This window comes from Passer domesticus, chromosome 1, assembly GCF_036417665.1.
Source record: "Passer domesticus isolate bPasDom1 chromosome 1, bPasDom1.hap1, whole genome shotgun sequence".
NCBI lineage: Eukaryota > Metazoa > Chordata > Aves > Passeriformes > Passeridae > Passer > Passer domesticus.
The window spans coordinates 99985660-100004537 of NC_087474.1; the positions used below are offsets into that span (position 1 = coordinate 99985660).

At 42.9% G+C, this 18878-nt stretch overlaps 1 protein-coding gene and 1 long non-coding RNA gene across 3 annotated transcripts in view; one reads left to right on the plus strand and one right to left on the minus strand.

Moving 5' to 3' along the window:
- Nucleotides 1–3908: 3908 nt before the first annotated feature.
- Nucleotides 3909–17845, minus strand: LOC135306769 (uncharacterized). Its single transcript, XR_010367531.1, has 5 exons — nucleotides 17717–17845; nucleotides 9283–9409; nucleotides 6733–8190; nucleotides 5505–5574; nucleotides 3909–4552 (listed from the first exon to the last, which is right to left on the minus strand). It is a non-coding gene; the product is annotated as an uncharacterized LOC135306769 (long non-coding RNA).
- The window catches only part of TMEFF1 (transmembrane protein with EGF like and two follistatin like domains 1), a 112222-nt gene continuing 110761 nt past the window's right edge, over nucleotides 17418–18878 (plus strand). The window contains exon 1 of one of the 2 annotated variants that reach the window (XM_064431198.1): nucleotides 17418–18358. In XM_064431198.1, coding sequence (XP_064287268.1) covers nucleotides 18112–18358 — 247 coding nt within the window. In that variant the 5' untranslated portion in view covers nucleotides 17418–18111. The remainder of the gene's footprint in view (nucleotides 18359–18878) is intronic. The other variant, XM_064431190.1, reaches the window with a different exon arrangement.

Sequence of the window (18878 nt, forward strand, 5' to 3'; positions counted from 1 at the left end):
TGCACCACATGACTGGTAAACTGGTAATATCAGGCACCACTTGATCTTAGTGCTCCACTTCTTCTTCTCTGACCAGGACTGGGGTCAAGAGGAGAAACCAGAACAATTTGCAGAGAATAAAACAATTCCAACAATCAGAAGAATGATATGGATTATGCCTAAGGAGTGACATGGAAAAGAAATGCCTTAGCAGCATGTGAAATGATTTGCAGAGTTGATGTAAATTGCCAGCATAGCTGTGCACTTAAGTGTAATTCTGGTACTAATTGCCAGCTGAGCCCTGAAAAGCTACAGTCTTTACTCAGGCAGCTGAAATGGCAGTCAGTAGCAACTTGTGCATCTATGCAATAAAATTTTCTGTATTTAAATTCTGAATGTCATGACAATTAGAAAGAAAAACATCCTAAACCTGGAAATGCATATATAATTTCTCTCTGCAATGAAATCCATTAGAGAATAATTAAATGTAATGTGATTTTCTGGCACCAGGTATTGATGCTGATCCAGAATAGAAATATGAGTGGATTTTTTATTATTTTATTTACTAGTTCTAGCCTGCTTGCCCTATTGTCTTTAAAAAGTATGTGAAAGGGTCACTGTTATTGTGAAGTAATTGGTTGCAGTTAAAATTTACTTTCAGATATCAGTAATCTTTACATACTTTTTATTGATTTTGTATTACATTCTCATTTCTTAAGATGAATACTGTCTTAGTCTGTAAGCAAAATATGTACAACTTGCACATGGTTAGGAGAATATCATTATCTCCCTGAATATAAAAGATACTTGTGTTGTTATGTGTCAGTTCACAAAAAGTATAATACACATCTACATTTTCAGAATAAATGGCTTTGTTTCAGATAAGACAAGGAGGATATTCTTCATAATCTTACAAAGTCGTGCCAGTCCAGAGAAGGTTTTATAACAGTTTTCATCCACTGAAAGAAGAGATGATTGACATTTCATATAAAAGTGGATAAAAGGTTGAGCTGCTTTGGCTGGCGTAGAGTTAATTTAAGTAGCTTAATTATTCACAAATACAAGTTTCTAAAATATGAAGATAGAAACAGCTAAAGAAAGTTGCATCTCATATGACCTAGAACCTTCAGAAAACTCCACAACTTTCTTAAAGTATGTGCATAAACTGACTCCAGATTTATTATAATTTTTTACACCACAGAAGCCACAAAATTTGGATGGGTTTGCTTTCTTTTGATCTAAAATTATAAAATTAATGATGACTCATATCTAAGTGCAATATTTCTGACTCAGCATTGAGGATTCAGAACTATCCTACTGACAGAAAAGTTAGGTTTCCAGCAGAGATGAAACACAGTCAAGTATAAAGTAAGCAAACAAATGTAAACACATTTTCTGTGTGTGGTAATTAAAATCTGAGTCTGAACCTTATGAGTCCTTGGAATAAAGGCAGCAATTCCAGGATATATACTGCTTACTGAGGGATGGTGAGATGAAGAAATTACAGGAGAAGTCACACATGGAAGGCAAACAGGATTTGCTGAGGAATTGTGGTGGGCTTGCTCTACATCTGGATCCTCGAGGGGTCTGGTGCTTGCTGGCCCCCTTCCCCTGCTGCTGAGGATTTACTGAGCAGCCTCTGTTCCAGCTCTGTCCATCTGCCATCACATCCACAGAGTCCTGGCAAGAGGGATTGCTCTTGAATTTTTCACAAAGTCACAAAGCTTGTCAGCCACCACTGAGCCTTTCTGTCCTAGAAGAATGGAAATAGCCTACCTGAGGTTCAGTTCAGCTGGAAACTGACTGATCCTACCAAAGGCTTTTGCAAGGTTTCCCCCTTAGGTTTCTTAAGATTTTTCACAGTGCATATTGTAAGAAACACTAAATCTTTCAACTGAGCCTCTGTTGGTAAACCTAATGTATTCTTTATTTCATCTTAAAATACATGACATGCTCTGCAGATAGCAGAGGTTGGATTATAGAGCATGACTGTATTTCCAGTCATAGTCTCAAGGCTACATCAAACTCCCATGAACTCAGAAGGCATTTGGTTTCGTGACAGCATATGATTTAGGTCTCAGCTCCCTAAAATTTTCTGATTGCTCCCTTCCAGTCAGACAGGGATGCTTTCTGGTTGTGGTGAGTTGACCTTGGAGGGCTGTCAGTCACACAGTCAGCAGATCTTTCACTCCCCCTACTCAACAGGATGGGAGAAAAATTAGATTGAAATAACTCATGTGTCAAGACAAGGACAGGGGGATCACTTACCAGTTATCACAAGCAAACCAGGCAACTCAAGGGAGATTAATTTAATTTATCACCAAATAAAATAGATGTGGATGTTGAGAAACAAAGAAAAGAGCTACAGTTTTCCCCCACCTCTTTCCAGGACAAACTTTGCTCATTCATCTCTGAATTCCCTTCCTTCCCCTCAACTCTAAGTAGCACAGGAGGACAGGGAATGAGGGCTGCAGTCAGTCCATAAGTCTTCCTCTCTGCCACTCCTTCCTCCTCACAATGTCTCCCTGCTGCAGAGTGAGGTCCTACCCACAGGCTGCCGTCCTTTGGGATACACCAGCTCCACTGTGGAGCTCCTTTAGGATTCACCACTCCATACAGCACCTGGGCACCTTCACTCTGTACATGTTTTCAATTTCTTTCCAATTCTCTGGTCTGTATTTTTAACTCACATGTAGCCTAAAATCAATAAGTAAAAATCAAAATTACCTGAAGCTGATAAATTTAAGATAAGTAAATTCCCTTAATATAGGCATTAAATAACTTATGGAGCCCCTATATAAGAGTTTAATAAAGTTCAAATATAATCTGAAAAGTCAAATTCAAAAACTTTTTTAGAAGCTGGGAGCAGAGAAATGTTGATGCTGGTGTCATGGCCTGGCACACGACTGAACAAGGAGTTAACGTGGGGGGGAAATGGATTTTCCTGCACACCTGCAGTATTTTATAATCATCCCATAGATATACTGTCAAAACCAAGATCAGATTTTTTAGTCTGTGTGGCAAAGTACTACCTGAAAAATTAAGCAAAGCTTAAAACTGGCTCAGATAAGATACTGCCAGCATGAAGGGAGAGCTGCTAAACAACATTGACAATTGCACTGTTAAAACCCTGAAAGGCCAAAGCACCCCAAAAGCGATGAAAAGAAGTGATTGATTTCTGCTTGAAATGTTTTTGTCCTGTTTTTCAAGGGCTTGAATGAAAAGCTGAGCTTCTTTCCCAAAGTGCCATGGTAAGATAAATAATAAATAGGCTGCAGTGTTTGAGCTCTACAACTGTAAAAGTTCAAGGGCAGGAAGAGAAAGTGAAAGAAAGGAACTGGTGATCCAGGATTACACTCTACAGGCAAATGAAAAAAGTAAAGTTTATGTAGGAGGTGTGTGTCAGGTTTCCTGTCGTTTAGCCCCTGCATGAGATCTTTCAAGAATATATCTGCTTATTTTTTGCAGTCTTAGTATGAGTATATCACATAAGCATTTTCATAATTAGCATCTCACAATATCAGCCAGAGTCATTAGTGAAGTGTTGCACGAGGCTGTGAAAACTTTTGCTTCAAGTAAAAAGGAACTTCCACTTCAGAAACACTTTATGGTGACTGATAAGTGCTGGTTCTCTAGACCATGCTCCTTTTTGTCAGAGTCAGGCCTGTGTGATGTTGGAAGCAGAGCTTGGGGTGAAGGGTGTTGGAATAGTTAGTTCAAAATCAAAGCAGGGTTTAGCCACAGCTGCAGCTGCCACCTATTTGTGCTTCCTGTCAGCTGGGCTTTGGCTTCAATGGAAACATGATGATCAGGCCTAGCAGAACAACTCTTTAAACATAAATTGATACAATTCTGCTGTGTAATTCTGCATTGTAGGGTGATCAATAATAGTGTTCTGTAAATGCATAGCAGTACACTGAGCCTTTTCTACTATTGCCTTCGAAATGGGGCAAAGCTCACAAGTTGTGCCATTTACTTTATGTGGGTTCACACATTGTGTTGTTAATAAATATTAAATGAGTAAAGCAAATGTTCATACTGGTATAATTTAAGCTATTGTGTTGTTGGTAAAGGTTAGCCTTCTTCTCTCCTCACGTCTACACATCTGCCCAGCACTTCAATGCAGCGTGGGAACCACAGATCCACAGCTCTTCACTCAGCATTGTATTTTCATCATCTTCCTCCTGAAAGCACAGCTCCCTGTGGAGAAAAAGGCAGCAAACCTCCCTGCAGAGAAATGACCCCTTCCAGGCACAGAAAACACAGACATTTACTCTCTTTTGGGTGTATCTATCTTACTGAGTTTGGATCAGTAGCACAGTCCCAGAGAGCATCTCCCAGTCCTCATTAATGGTCCTGCTTTGATTCCATTATGGAGGGGTCCCTGAGCACATGAATTTCCTTTTGCAGGAAACTAAACTGGAAAGTGCAGTCCAGATGCCAATAGATGTGGTGCTCCTGGGACCAACTTTAACATGGCTGAAGGAAGATGTCCTAAAATGCATATTACAAGGATGAAAGCTCCTCAGAAGCAGCTGCTTTACAGATCTTCTCTTGCTGGCTGCAATACCTGCTAATGTGAACACAGACTTTGTGGTGACCTTGCTTGACCTTGACAATTTATTGCCAATTTTTTATCTCTGCATCTTCAGATGTGACTTAGAGAAATTGTGGGCTCAGTGAAGTGAGCAGGTCACTGTGCACAGTCAATTTGGGGCACACATCCTATCAACCAAGGAACATCTGGGTGATTTGAAATGGCAAAAGAGGGATGGTTATTCGGCATCTCTCCCTCCTCCATGCACAGTGCACTTTTGAAGTGCTGGAACAGCATAAAAGTGGTTTCCTAGCCTTTCAAGAGATTCTGTCAGTTTTTCAGGTTGGACAAAACAAATCATATGTGGAAGGGGCAAGGGGCCTGGAAATTGATAACTTGCCTGTTATTGGTTTTTATAAAGCCAGAAAAAAGGATCCTGGTTTTTACTCAAGGCCAACCCCGGCACCAAACAATAAATCATGGAGAACGCACAGTTCCTTAAATACTGCTACAAGCCATTTTACAATGAAAAATGTTGGTTGTTTTAAATAAAGGGCTCACTACTTCGTGCCTTGCCGTGCAGAGTTTAAAATAACACAACAGAGCTTGGCATTCACTTCAAAAGAAAATGTTGCTGTGCTGAAACCATAATTGGAGCATTACTACCCAGAATAAATTACCAAAGTTAGGAGCAATTGAGGGGTGGTGGAAAGATGCTGAACAGAAGCTGCATGTCTCTGAGAATTAGAATGGTCGTTGTCACAGCTTTTATTTTAAGTGAAGTAGACTCTAAGCACTGGATTTTTAAGAAGACTTTGGCAAAGCATCAACATTTAGACCTCAAAATAAGTTGACAGGCTTTCCAGAGAGCCCAAAAGTGGAAACTGCTGGATGCTGGACTCTCTCAAACATGAGGCTCCTCTAGATTCCAGGGCATGTGAAGACATTAGTGAAAAATTACCAGACATATCCTAGTGTGAGGACTTACCTAAACTTCCTGATGTAATTCCTCAATTTCCTTGTTCCTAGTCTTCCAAGTTCAGCTTTTCCAAAATAGCCTGTGTATCAATACACAAAACATAAACAGTAGCTGGATGAACAAACAGTAGTTAGCAAATCCCAGTCTGAATCCAGCCAGGACATTGATAAGCGCAGCACAGTATCTCCAAATGCAGGTTTTTTCCTAGATGAGACTGGCCTTTTGTATCTTATGAGTCAACAGATTTATAAATAAGTCTTTAAGCCTACATATGAGAATAATCTATTTTTATATCTTCATATTAAATTACTCCTAATTGCATATTATATTTCCTTTTCTAATTGCATTTTTATATTATTAAAAAGATTATATATTTTTTAAACATAGCTCTTGCTGTATCTCATTAGTCAGACAGCTCAAATTGATAATAAGACATTTGAAATAGCAACATCATGCTGTTGTAGTGCTGGACTACTTTATTTCTCTCTCCTAGTGGAAAATGCCTTTTTAATATCAGAAATGTATGTTCATTTGTCCAGCCATAAAAATAAGAACTTTTTGAACCAAAAATAAAAATTAGTTTATTAATAACTTATATCACTTCTAATTCTTTCTTGGGAAGTCATGTCACACATTCCCTCTAGACAGCATACATTAACAGGAGCCTTTGTCTCTTTCTCACAACAATCTGTAGAAAACTGAAGCAAATCAGCTGTATTGTTTTCTTCTTAGATGTCTAAGAGCATATGATAAAATTATATTGGATTGTTAGTTAAGCATCATAGGTATTTGTAAGCTGCTTTTCAACTCATCATCTAAATGCTTAAGGGAAACAGATGTTTTTTTCAAAGGGCTAGTTATATCATCTTTTTAAAAACCACAAAGCCAAGTCCACATAAGTGTTGGTTGGGGGAAGATTTTTCTAACTGAAACCTTTTAAGCTTACATTAATTTAGGAAAAAACAAAAACAAAAACAAAAACAAAAACAAAAACCAGCAGCAGGACAGTGATATTTTAGAAGATTTTATAGCCTACAGGAGTCAGTCTGCAAATAACCTACATGTACAGCAATAGTTCTCTAATAAAATATATGCTCAAGTGCACTTGTGCTGTTCATCATCACTATGACTACAATCTTCCTCCCAGTTCAACATCTTTTGTTTCAATTGTACACTAAAATAAATCAGAGATGTGACAAATTGGGTTGTTTGAACCTGTGGCTCTGGTCAGCATCACCTGTGATGCTTCTTGCTGCGCCAGCTGTGCCACGGCTGGTGTCTCAGATGAGTGGGGACATCTGCTAGGCTCCCTGTTGAGGAGCTTTCAGACTCTTCCCGACTCCAGAAATGAAGTCCTACATGGCAGATGAAGTTTTCTTTTTCTTCCTGGCCCATTGTCTGTCTTGCACAGATGGTTTTCAGGAAGGCAGTGAAGGATGTGGCTTTGACAGCTCCAGGTACTGCAGGTTCCCTGAAGGCAAACAGAAGTTGGATTTTGATCCTACCTAGTGGTGCCTAGTGAAAGGAGAAGGATTCCAAATCCACCTCCTAGACATGCACATTGATTTGTCCTTTCTGGTTTTCTTGGTAGCAAGCCTGTCCTTTCACAATCATGAGTGGGGGAGCAGCATGACCTCAAATTATGGATCTTGTCCTGGAAGAGGGAGTGAAGACCTGGATAAAAAACCCCCTCCTGATGGTGTGGGAGATTCCTGTACACTGAAGCTGTGAAAAGTGCATGTGCAGTCTGGAGGGCAAATTCAAAAAGCCTCGTTTCTTAATATGAGAAGAGTTTAACATTTTGTCCTCAGTTCCACTGGCCGTATTTGGCTCTGAGCTCATCCAGCAGCAGCCATGCTGGAGCAACTGTGATATTGTGCAGCATGAGGAGACTTTAGCAGCCCTTCCACCACTTGTTCCCAGGGATAGACTCCTGCTAGAAGTGGGTATAATGTGAAAAGATGGTATGTATAGGAAGCTATTTCAAGCAAGAGCCCTTATCCCCAGCAGTACATGCCAGGTGCATCTCTGGGGGCACTGGCACCAAACCACCTGATACATCCATCTGGAAAAAACACTTTCCTGCATGCTAGAATGTATTTCAAAATAATGCACACAAGTTATATAGGTGTTGCACATTTCAAACACCTCAAATGCCAAAGAAAAAAATGGAACTGAGAAACTGTGATATATGCCCTCTTGCTCAATTTAAAACCTTGTGCTGAATAAACAGAAACATTTCTTATTCCAAGAATGGACGCTTATAAGCAGATTAGATGCTGCATCATTACTACAAATTCACTTAAACATTCTTTTAGAAATGAGTTATCTCAGTGATACTGGTTACTAATCAATACAAGATTCAAAAAATGCTTCATAAAATTCAGCTCAATTATCAAAAGCATCTTATTTCTCACTTCCCATCAGCCTTCATGTGAAAGTTCATTGTGTGCAGATTGAAATTCAGAACACGGTTCAGAATGAGTTCTTTCCTTTGGTAGCAATCCTATTGTCAAGCTCCACACGACATTCAGAATCATGTTGTGCTATTCCTGAAGGAATATAAATATCCAGAGCTGTGTCAACAATGAATCCACTACAGACCACGATAGCAGGCATAGAAAGTGCTTTGGTAAAATATGTCTTTTTAGAGCAATCTGCACTTTTTGTGGCTCTGATGCAATTCCATTTCTCTCTGTAAAAGGAAGAAGTGCAGCAAGTTCAGGGTCTTGTGAACTAAAACTCCTTTCATCATCTCAACCATCAGCAAAGCATGTGTGACTTGATGAAGAACAAAGGGATTAATGGGATTCTGGAAGTTAACTATGACTCACGCCAGTGTCCACAACATCATGTCTTTTGGGGAGGGAGGAAATAATCAAATATAAATAACATTTCATGCCATCTCTTGGGGCTGCACGATACTCATATAATTTCTCTCTGTGTAAGATGGAGTGCATGTCTCTTAATAGTTTTAGCTGTTGCTTTCATATTGATTGATATATTTCAGGCAATTTAGCTTGCTCCCTACTTACAAGCAATTAGTGCCACTTCCCGACACAAAACACATATCCTTGGGCAGGGAAAAGGACTTATCTGAACCTTAGAAGCTTAGAAGCATCTGTGATTCAGACAAAAAGATTCCACATTTAAAAACTGTGTATAATTGAGATTGTACTGCAATACCTACTGAATCTGCACCCTAATGCTGCCCATATTTTCTACAAAACAATCCCAGCCATTAAACACAGAGCTATGCTGTTTCAAGAGCATATGCAATGCTGTCTGTTGGATGTGTTTACACCAGCCATGTGCCTCTGAAAAGGACAAGGTAGCCGCCCTCCACGCTCCAGCTGAGAAACTGGGATGTCCTAGGAGACAACAGGGACTCCAGGTATTTAGGTAACTTCACAATGAGGTTTCATCCCTACAGCAGAGTCATCTGTGCCTATGGCAGGAGGCAGAGCAGCCCAAAGAGGGAAAGCCCTGCAGCCTGCTGATGGCCTGGGAAGTCTGGAGAACGGGTCCTGCACGCTGCAACCCAGTAAAGTTGTGGTGAAAGTATCCCACAGAACCAGCTCAGTCTTTAAACAAGTATATTTTAACTGTCAGAAACAGATGGTCATCAAACAAGTTAATTTTCATTACAATATGTCCATCTAGGGAAAGAGACACAACATTTCTTGAGGGGAAGCTGGGACAGAAGGCGATGTCTACAAACAAATCGTGTAATTACAGTGAGTCAAGAGATCTGCTCTATCTGCAAACATTTCTATTCATCTCCTACCTTTCCACGTGGAAATTTCACTATTCATATGAGGAGATTACTTATTAAATCACTGTCAAAAAGATTGAAGCTGGATTCAGACCTTTATTACAGTTGTATAAGTGATGGAAATGCTTTGTGCAGTTACCTTCAAAAAAAAAAAAAAGAAAAAAGAAGGCAAGCCATTGTAAAATCATCCTAATTCACTACAAAAACATTATTATGCAAAACCAAAAATGGCATATTTCCATCCTATTCAAGGTGCATCAGCTGTCACTTGTCACATAGAGTGACAGCTCACGCAACAGGTCTTGTTCTTACCTTGAAAACTTCCACCAGGCAGACAGAAACACATGGAACAGGATAGCTGATGCTCTGGACAATCCAAATCCCTAATAGTCTCATATTTCTGGGCACAAATGTAATCATATTAGACAAGTTCCTCTGGAAATGTATTCATTTGGCTTTATTATCCACCAAAGGAGATTTCACAAGGTTCTGGAAATCCAATAAACCTCCCATTTATAAGTCACGGCTTGCAAATACTTAGAAATGTGCTCCATTGCAAAAAGCATATTACTATGTTAATGGACACATATTGAGCTTCCATAAGCTTCAGAAGTTCTTTCTGAATTTTTATGGAGAAACAAGAGAAGAATATATCATAATTTAAGCATGTCATTATTCTAAACCATAGTATATCACTAACCTTCAGGTGCATTAGGTTAGAGCTGGTACCTTGTCTAATTCTTCTTTTATATGCCACAATCACTGTTTATGTTAAAAAAATATACAGTTCCTCTTTCCCCTCCTTGACAATTCTGCTTCTCTAAGTATATTGTTACATATTAACATAACGACAATGTAATTGCTTTTTGTGCTTGTAAGCATTATATATAATGTGGATGAAGAACAATGCAATCTGTCTGTGTTGTGTAAACATTAAAATAACTAAGAAAATTAAGTTTGGACTGTTTGGTAATGATACAAGGGTGAGAAATATAGCTGTTCATAACTGCATATGGATATGCTTGAGAAGGCTAACAGTATAATGATAGAAATCAATGTACAGCATGATGAAAATGGTTAATAAACTTTGAAAAGTTATGCAAAACCAGAGTATGAGAACAGCAGAAGGCTGTAGAAAATTAGACTGAGAAGTGCAATGAAATATAACAATAAGACAAGCTTATGTAATTCTGAATTACACACTGTCACAAGCACAGGGAAGTAATAGTTCCCTTTCTATATGACTTCAGCAGGCTGACAAATTGTATGCTGCATCCACTTGTGTGCTTCTGCAGCAAAAATTAAAACAAAATAAAACTGACATTACAGAAGCCCTTGACAAAAATGTTTGAGAATATTTTACCATATAATGTACTACTAAAACCAGTCATTGGGGACAATTAAACACAGCATAAAACATGTCATTCTTTAATCTGCTTTTGCATTTTGATTAAGAATTGCAGATAACAATGTGAAGGGTATTCTCAAAGCAAGGGGTATAATTGACAAGAGCCCTAGTACTCATTAACTGAAGATTAAATTTAAAGCAAACTGAATACCCATCTGATGCAGAATACAGAGAGCTGTTGGGGCAATGGAGATCAAGTTCAATGAAATATTTTATATTTCTGCCTTTGAGGATGTAAAAAGCTAAAATCAGGATTGAAAAATTGTCATGATTTTATGAACACAGTGTGGAAAATCTGCAGAACTGAGTCAGGCGTGACCTTCCTGGTGCGCCCAGGCACATGCAGGTTACTGTGCTGGGAATTAGCCCCAGTTTAAATACAATTCACTAACAAAGAACGAAAACAGCCTGGTCAATAAGTGACAAAAGCATTCATCAGCATCTGGAAATCACTTTTACTGATCAGCAGTTAGTCTGGAAGTATTTGAAGAAGAGAGGCGTCAACAGATTAGAAAAACCTGAGAAAAGGGTAACAAATTGATTAATGCACTAAAAAATTGATTCATTAGGAAAGATTAAAAGATGTAAAGGTGCTAAGTGACAGCTCATATTTTATTTATATAAGCCAAACAAGAAGAAAAATTGTTTGGAATACATGACTGAGAACAAATGATGTGGGCAAACAAATTTGTGCCAGTCCTGAGAATGTTTTGAAGCTTCCCCTACTGTTCCTGCCACCACTCTGAATAGATGTCAACAGAAGGTGTTAGAATTGGAAGGAAACAAAGTGTTCTGAAGAAGCATGTGTTTGAAATTGGGTTTTTAAAAGTAAGGATTTTGTTTTGCAACGGCTACAGAATCCTTTGTGTCCCGTGGCTGGTGCTAGAAAAAGAAATCTCTCGGTGTCCTGGTTTTCCCAGCAGCAAAGTGGGCTCAGTAATATTTCTTGACTCATGGGGACATTGTGACAGGAAATTCAATGAGAAGAAATACATATTCAGCTTGGTTCTTAAAAATCATCTTATTGACCCGAATGGGCTTTTAGTCATGCCTCTTGACTAAATAAAGATATTCTGGGAAAGAAGAGGCAAAACAACTGCAAGAAGAGAAACAGATCTGGCACCATGGTGAATGGAAAAGGCAAAAGCATAAATTCTAGGGAAACACCTGAAAAATTAAAGATTAAAATAAAAGGAGGGAAATAGAGGAGAACTATAGGAGTGGGGTAGAAAATGCAAAGTAGAGTGGCATAGTACAAGGGAAAGAGTTCTCAGCTTCCCAAAAATAACCAGCATGAGCACGTTGCTGCCTCAAAAATTGGTGAGATATTGAGGCAGCTTTTTGCACTGGAAAAGGACACAGCTGAACAGGGCAGCAGGGTGCTGGGGGAGGCAGTAAAATGGCACCACTGCACCACTGCCTGTGCTGCTTGCCCCAGAGCCTTGATGAAGCTACACAGGCAGGGAAGGGGCACAAACAGTGCCAAATCAGCCTTCTCTTTCCCAGATCTGCTGAGCTCTTGCTCTCCCCTCACTCTGTCCTCATTACTGTGACAGCAAATTCAGTTTGGCCTAAACTGGCTTTTCCCCCCTAGCTTTGAGTGGGGCTAGATACTTGAATCACTTGATCAAGCTCCCGGGCCAAAATTTTGACATGTGAGACTTTGACAGAGGGCAAGTATTGATCTGAGACTGGTGCCACATATTTAGTCCTGGATGGAAAGGGGGAAGAGAGCACTATGTTAACACTCCTTCTGTTCAGCTGAGAGCCTTCCAGACATGAAAACCTCTCCACAGTTATGCTTGCATGGTAAGTGTGGCAAGAAGCACCTGTGCAGGGTCTGCTGGATAGACTCCCAAACCTGACATCACTGTAAATCCTGGGCCATGCATCTGACTGCTGAAGATCTCAGGAGTAACACAGAAGAAATTCTGTGGTGCTGAAAAGAAAATTTAATTAAATATAATATTTAATAGATAATAAGCAATGTATGAACCTAAATGACACAGCCAGTGTCACCTGGTTCTTTCCTGGTTTTGCACTAATTTTATTTTATCAGGACACAGTGGGACAATATACTGAAGATAATTATTTGTATTATGAAACTTGCAGATACTGAAGGTGGCAGATTTAGGTAGGTGTAATTTGAGATTTGGGGCACAAAGCCCCTAATAGACACAGATAAATAATAATAATAATAAGAATAAACTGAGTACTTTTGATCAAGTAACAGAAGTGAAATAGTTTGTATGAGAGAACTCCTGAGTCTTTTCTTGAGGCTGATTCTAGATTTCATTAAACAACATATTTGATTTAAAACCAAGGACAATTGGCACAAAGTGAAACACAGGAGGTTCTCTCTGAACATCAGGAAATACATTTTCACTGTGAGAGTGACCAAGCACCAGCACACGTTGCCTGGGGAGATTTTGGAATGTTCATCCTTGGAAATATTAAAAAACCATTTGGACACAACTCTGAGCAATTGGCTCAGGATGGCCCTGCTTGAACATGGTGAGTTGGACAAGATGACCTTTAGAAATCACTTCCAGCCTCAACATTTTTGTGTTTCTTTGATTCTGTGAACACTGTGCCAGTTTCCACTCTTAATATTTTTGATGTCTTGTTTACAAGTACAGGAGTTGGAAAGGGGTTTTTTTGGGTAAGGAGGAAAGTTGAGACCAATAAGTACAATTCTCTGGCAAAATACCTGGCAAGAGCAGGATTCCTGTGTCTGATGCACAAGGCCACAGGGGGCTCCAAACAACGCTTTGATGGCTTTGCTAAATTATAGATCTCTGCTCTCCAAGACAAAATAAAACAGTGCTTTCACAATTAAGTGTATCTGTATTGTATCCAGATCTCTGGCAAATGAAATCACTCTCGCTGCTCTGGCAGCTTCTCTCTGTTCATTCGTATTCCCTTTTCCCTTTGGTTGTACATCTTCATTTCTACAACTACTGGAGAAAAATCAGGGGGGAGGAGGGCAGAAACTGTGTGTGCATCAGCAGGGGACTTAAAAACTGCTGGTGGTATTAAAGAGTTCACCAAAGATGACAATTTTCTACAATCTGTATAGCTTCCTACTTTCACAGAAGAGCAGTTGGAGGTGAGCAAAAGTGAAGTTGATGGATAATTGCAATAAAGTTACACTTACTTGCCAAACATGGAAGTTACTAAATGTGGCAGAGTTTAGTGTGATCCCAAAGAAACACAAGATCTGTCGTTTTGTTGGTGTGGCTTTCCCTCCGTCTGCAACAATTTGCACTGCAATTGCACAGCTTGCTCAAATTCTTTCTGAATTCTTCTGCTTTTAAAGCTGGCAGGAAAGTGTTTAGGTTGTTCTTTTTTTCTTTTTTTTTTTCTTTTTTTTTAATACATATATCAGAGAACAGAATAGAAATGAAGACCCAGCTGGCATAGTGTGAATTGCCAATCAAGCATGGCTGTATCACTCACTTTAAACTAGCTAGAGCTGCTTCCAGACAGACAGAACTGCTCAGATGTGGCTTTTCTAGATAAAAAATGGCATGTCATTCTTCCCAGGAGTCAAAAAATAACAACAACAAAAAGCCAAAACCAAACCCCATAAGGTTTACTTACAATCTCTCTGGACTTGTTAAAAAGATTTCACACTGAGGCCAAATCATGCCTGACAAATTTGGTGTCCTTCCACAATGGAGCTACAGCATTGGTGGATAAGGGAATAGCAACTGACACAGTCTATCAGGACTTGTGCAAAGCATTTGACACTGTCCTGCACAACATCCTTGTCACTACATTGGAGAGACGTAGTTTGATGGATGGACCACTCAGTGGATAAGAAATTGGCTGGGTTGTCACATTCAAAGGGTTGCAGGTGATGGCTCTATGTCCAGTTGGAGTCCAGTGACGAGTGATGCTTTCAAGGGGTTGGTACTGGGACTGGTGCTATTTAATATCTTTGTTGGTGACAAGGACAGTGGGATTGAGGGCACCCTCAGCAAGTCTGCAATGTCACCAAGCTGTGTGGTGTGACTGACACACTGGGGGGAAGGGATGCCATCCAGAGGGACCTGGACAGGCTTGAGAGGTGGACCTGTGTGAACCTCATTAAGCTCAGTGAGGCAAAGTACCTGGATTGGGACAATCCCAAGCACAAAACCAGGATGAGAATGGATTGAGAACAGCCCTGGGGAGAAGGATTTGGGGGCGTTGGTTGATGAGAAGCTCAACCTGAGCCAGCAATGTGCACTTGCAGTCCAGAAGCCAAACATGTTCTGGGCTGCATCAAAATCAGCATGGCCAGCAGATCAAGGGAGGTGATGCTCCCTCTCTACTCCGTCACTGTGAGAACCCACTAAAATACTGTGGCTAACTTGGGGCCTCCAAGATAAGAAGGAGTGGACTTGTTGGAGAAAGCACAGAAAAGAGACACAGAGATGATCAGAGGGTTGCAGCATCTCTTCTATGATGACAGGCTGAGAGAGTCAGAGTTGTTCAGCCTGAAGAAGAGAAGGCTCCAGGAAGACCTTGCAGCAGCCTTCTGAAGGGGCCCACAAGAAAGCTGGAGAGGTCTTGTTACAAGGGTTAATATGGACAGGACAAGGGGCAGCAACTTTAAACTGCAAGAGCATGTGGATGTTGAACACATCCCTGGAAGTGTTCAAGGCCAAGCTGCGTGGGGCTTTGAGCCACCAGGTCTAGTGGTGGCTCACTAGGAACATGTCCCTGCCCATGGCAGGAGGGCTGGAACTAGATGATAGTTAAGGTCCCTTCCATCCCAAACCATTCCATGAGCCCAGCATATAGTTTGCCTGTTGAAGCTGAAAGACAAAGAGCTGAAATAGATTTGTAAATTCAGTTGGGAACTCCCTACAGCAGACACCCCACTGCCCTGGAAGAGGGATGTTTGACCTGGGAGAAGTACTGTTACTGGTAAAATTTGTTCTGAGGCCTATAGTTTGTATCTGTGTATTTTTGTATTGTTGTAGATGTGGAAGTGGACACAAAGAACTGTGCAAGACTGTTAATAGAAAGGAGGTTCAGAATATACTGAAAACATAATCTTGATGACTGGAATAAAAGAAATGGGATGAAATGCAACAATGGAAAAGATGCAGTCATGCACTTAGACATTTATTAAAAACATTATTATTATTATTAGTAGTAGTAGTAGTAGTAGTAGTAGTAGTAGTAGTAGTAATATTAGTATTAGTATTATTGCTGTTGTTATTGTTATTGTTATTGAGTGTAAATTACAAATACAAGGAGTAGCCTGTATTTGTCACTCACAGCATGACCTGAAACATCAGTGAGATTTGGTCATATAGAAAGCAGATTGGCTGTATTAGAAAAGACAATTTTGGAAGAAATCAGGAGAGATTACTTCTATGGCAGAGACTGGAAATAGTTTGTGAAAAGCTGTTACAAACTGCAGCTATGCTGAAGAAAGCTGAATCCAAACTTATCTAGTGCAGTAAAATCTGAGTTACAGAGGCTCTGTTCTTACAGGAGGAGACTAATAAAATGTACTGATAGGTTAGACATCAAAGAGTGGCTATAACTACTGCCTATAAATGTATTACAGATTTAAATGCAAGGGAAAGAGAAATGACTAACAGGAACACTGGATGTCACAAGAACAAATGGGTATGAACTGGTCTTGAATGTGTTTGAGATGAGGGCTGTTCTGGTCCAGCCCTTCAGCAAGAGGTACAGGAAAACAGCATATTTAGTGTATGATTGATATAGATGTGTTTTAGGGAGGTATACAGAGCATTTGCTGCTACAACAGCAAAATGCTACCTTCAAAACATCTCTGCCAGTCCCATGACCCAAAGATCCCAAAGGTTCATCTGCTTAGACAGCAGCATGCAGACCTGCTAGAGAGAGCTTTGAACATCCTGGCCTGTGTACCTCAGCAGCCCAGTTTCATCAGCACCAATTCCATTCCAGTTAATGTGCCCCACCTTACTGAGGAGCAGAGCTCTTCTCACATCAGCATCACCAAGTAATTACAGAAGAACATTTACTTGGCAGAGGCAGCCAGTGCTGAATTCCCTATGCCAAAAGGAAATTGCTCTCTTAGTAATACAGGACTTAGTCTTCAATGCTGTATTTAAACAGACAACAATCTGACTTTAGGTGTCTGACCATGGTGCCTCCCAAAGCCTACTCCTGGATTTATGGCCTTGCTCTTGATGCTCTGGTTAACAAAGTGCTCAAAGGTCTCCTCACACAAGAGGTACATCTTAGTGCAAGCCAGATCTCCTCACACAAGCTCTACACTTTACAGCCTGTCAGCGGTGTGTAGCAGCAGAGAGATCAAGGAAAAAGGCAGTTTTTATTCCTGAAAAACAAATGGTTTGCAGAGTGGATTAAAAAAACTTGCATGAAACGTGCCAACTGAGACAGGAAAAGATCGTGTTGAATGTAAAGCATTGTCTTGTATTTTCACTATGTGAAAACAGTCACTGTGCTGTCAATTTACACAAAGCTTTCAGCCACACAGATACATGCTGAGCATCTGTACTCAAAATATGTGCCTGGTACCTTCTACCTGTGCAGTGCTTCTGACCTCTGAAGTGTCTCCGGTAAGGGACTGGGAAACCCGTAGACAGTAAAAGCACTCTCTTGGAAAACTCACTGCCTTCACCGTAAATATATTAATTGACTTGGACTGGCGCAAACGCTCCCACTATACATGCTGGGCTTCCATTCAGCAAAAATTAAACACAACCCTTACAATTAATAGAAGAGATGATCTCTTTGCTTTCTTTCCCAACCGCACTCACGCCGGCTTATTAGTGAATAATAAAAAATCACCCCGGACAGTGACAAACGCTGTGCCAGCGCTCCTCCTGCCTCGACGCCCCTGGGGACCCTCTCTGCTCCATTCACCCATCGGTGCTATCCCCGCACGCCTGCCGCCCGTGCCCGCTGCCAGCCCGGCCCGCCCCGGGACCCCGCACGGCTCCGTGCGGGGCGGCCCCGCCGTGAGGGCGGGCGCTGCCGCCGCCGCTCGCTCTGCCCGCCGAGCGAGGAGAAGCCCCTCACCTCCCCTCCGGTCCCGGGGGAGGGGGCTGCTATCACGTGTGCTTCCTCCCCCATCTCTCTCTCTCTCCCTCTCGCTCTCTCTCCCTCCTCCTCCTCCCCCTCCGCGGCGGCGGCGGCGGCGGCAGCAGCCTCTCGGCTCCGCTCCCTTTGTTGCAGGCGGAGCGGCGGCGCTGCCGGGCGCCGCGCACAAAGGAGCGCGGCCGGGGCGCGGCGGCTCCGTTGTGCGGACGGGCGCGGACGGAGCGCGGCCGCGGCGGGGACAGCGCTGCCCGCGCCCGGCGGCGGCGGCGGCGGCGGCGGGTCCGTGCGGCCGCTGCGGCGGGGATGCTGAAGGTGCGCTCCGGCGCGGCGGAGAAAGGAGGGTCCCGCCCGGGCGGCGCCGCGGGCTCCGGTTGATGCTGCGGGCCTGCCGCCGCCATCCCGCTGCCGCCGGCGCTGCTCCTCGGCCGCCCCTCGCCATGCTGGGAGAGAGCCCGGCCGCCGCCCGGCCGCTCCTGCGGGCGGGACCCCCGCTGGCGCTCTGCTACACCTCGGCCCTCCTGGTGCTCGCCCTCTCCGCGCTGCCCGCCGGCCGCGCCTCCCATCCCTTGCCCGGCTCCGAGTGCCAGGGCGGCGGCAAGGGGAAAGGCATCAACTGCTCAGGTAATGCCCCGCCGGCTCCCGCCCCGCGCCCACCCCCGCGGGCAGCCCACGCGTGCACGTGGAGGGAGGGCTGAGCGCGGCCCCCTGCTCCGCCCGGCCCGGCCCGCCCTGGCGCTGCGGGCGGCGGAAAACAAAGGAGCGGCGCCCGCCCCTGCCCCGGCTGCGGCGAGCCGGCTCCCCGGCCGGCGGGGACATGTCCCCCTCCGGGGCGCGGGGAGCCCCCCGTCCGAGGTGTCCCCGCCGAAGGGAAGGGCTTTGCCGCCGCCTCCCGGCTTTTGTTGCTGCCCGCTGCCCCCCGCCGCCGTGCCGGCAGGTGCGCGCCGGCCGCCCCGGGGCTGCCCGCATCCCGCCCCTCCTCCCTGCCGCTGCCCCGTGCCCGTCCTGCCGCTGGCAGGGCTGCGAGCCGGCTGGCAGCCGTGAGCGCTGCCCCTGATGGCTCACACGGGCTGTTTCTTGGGTCTGACTCTTGCTGTGAGCAGCCCAGCCACGGGGTAGCCTCTCCGCCCGTCCGTCTGCCGGC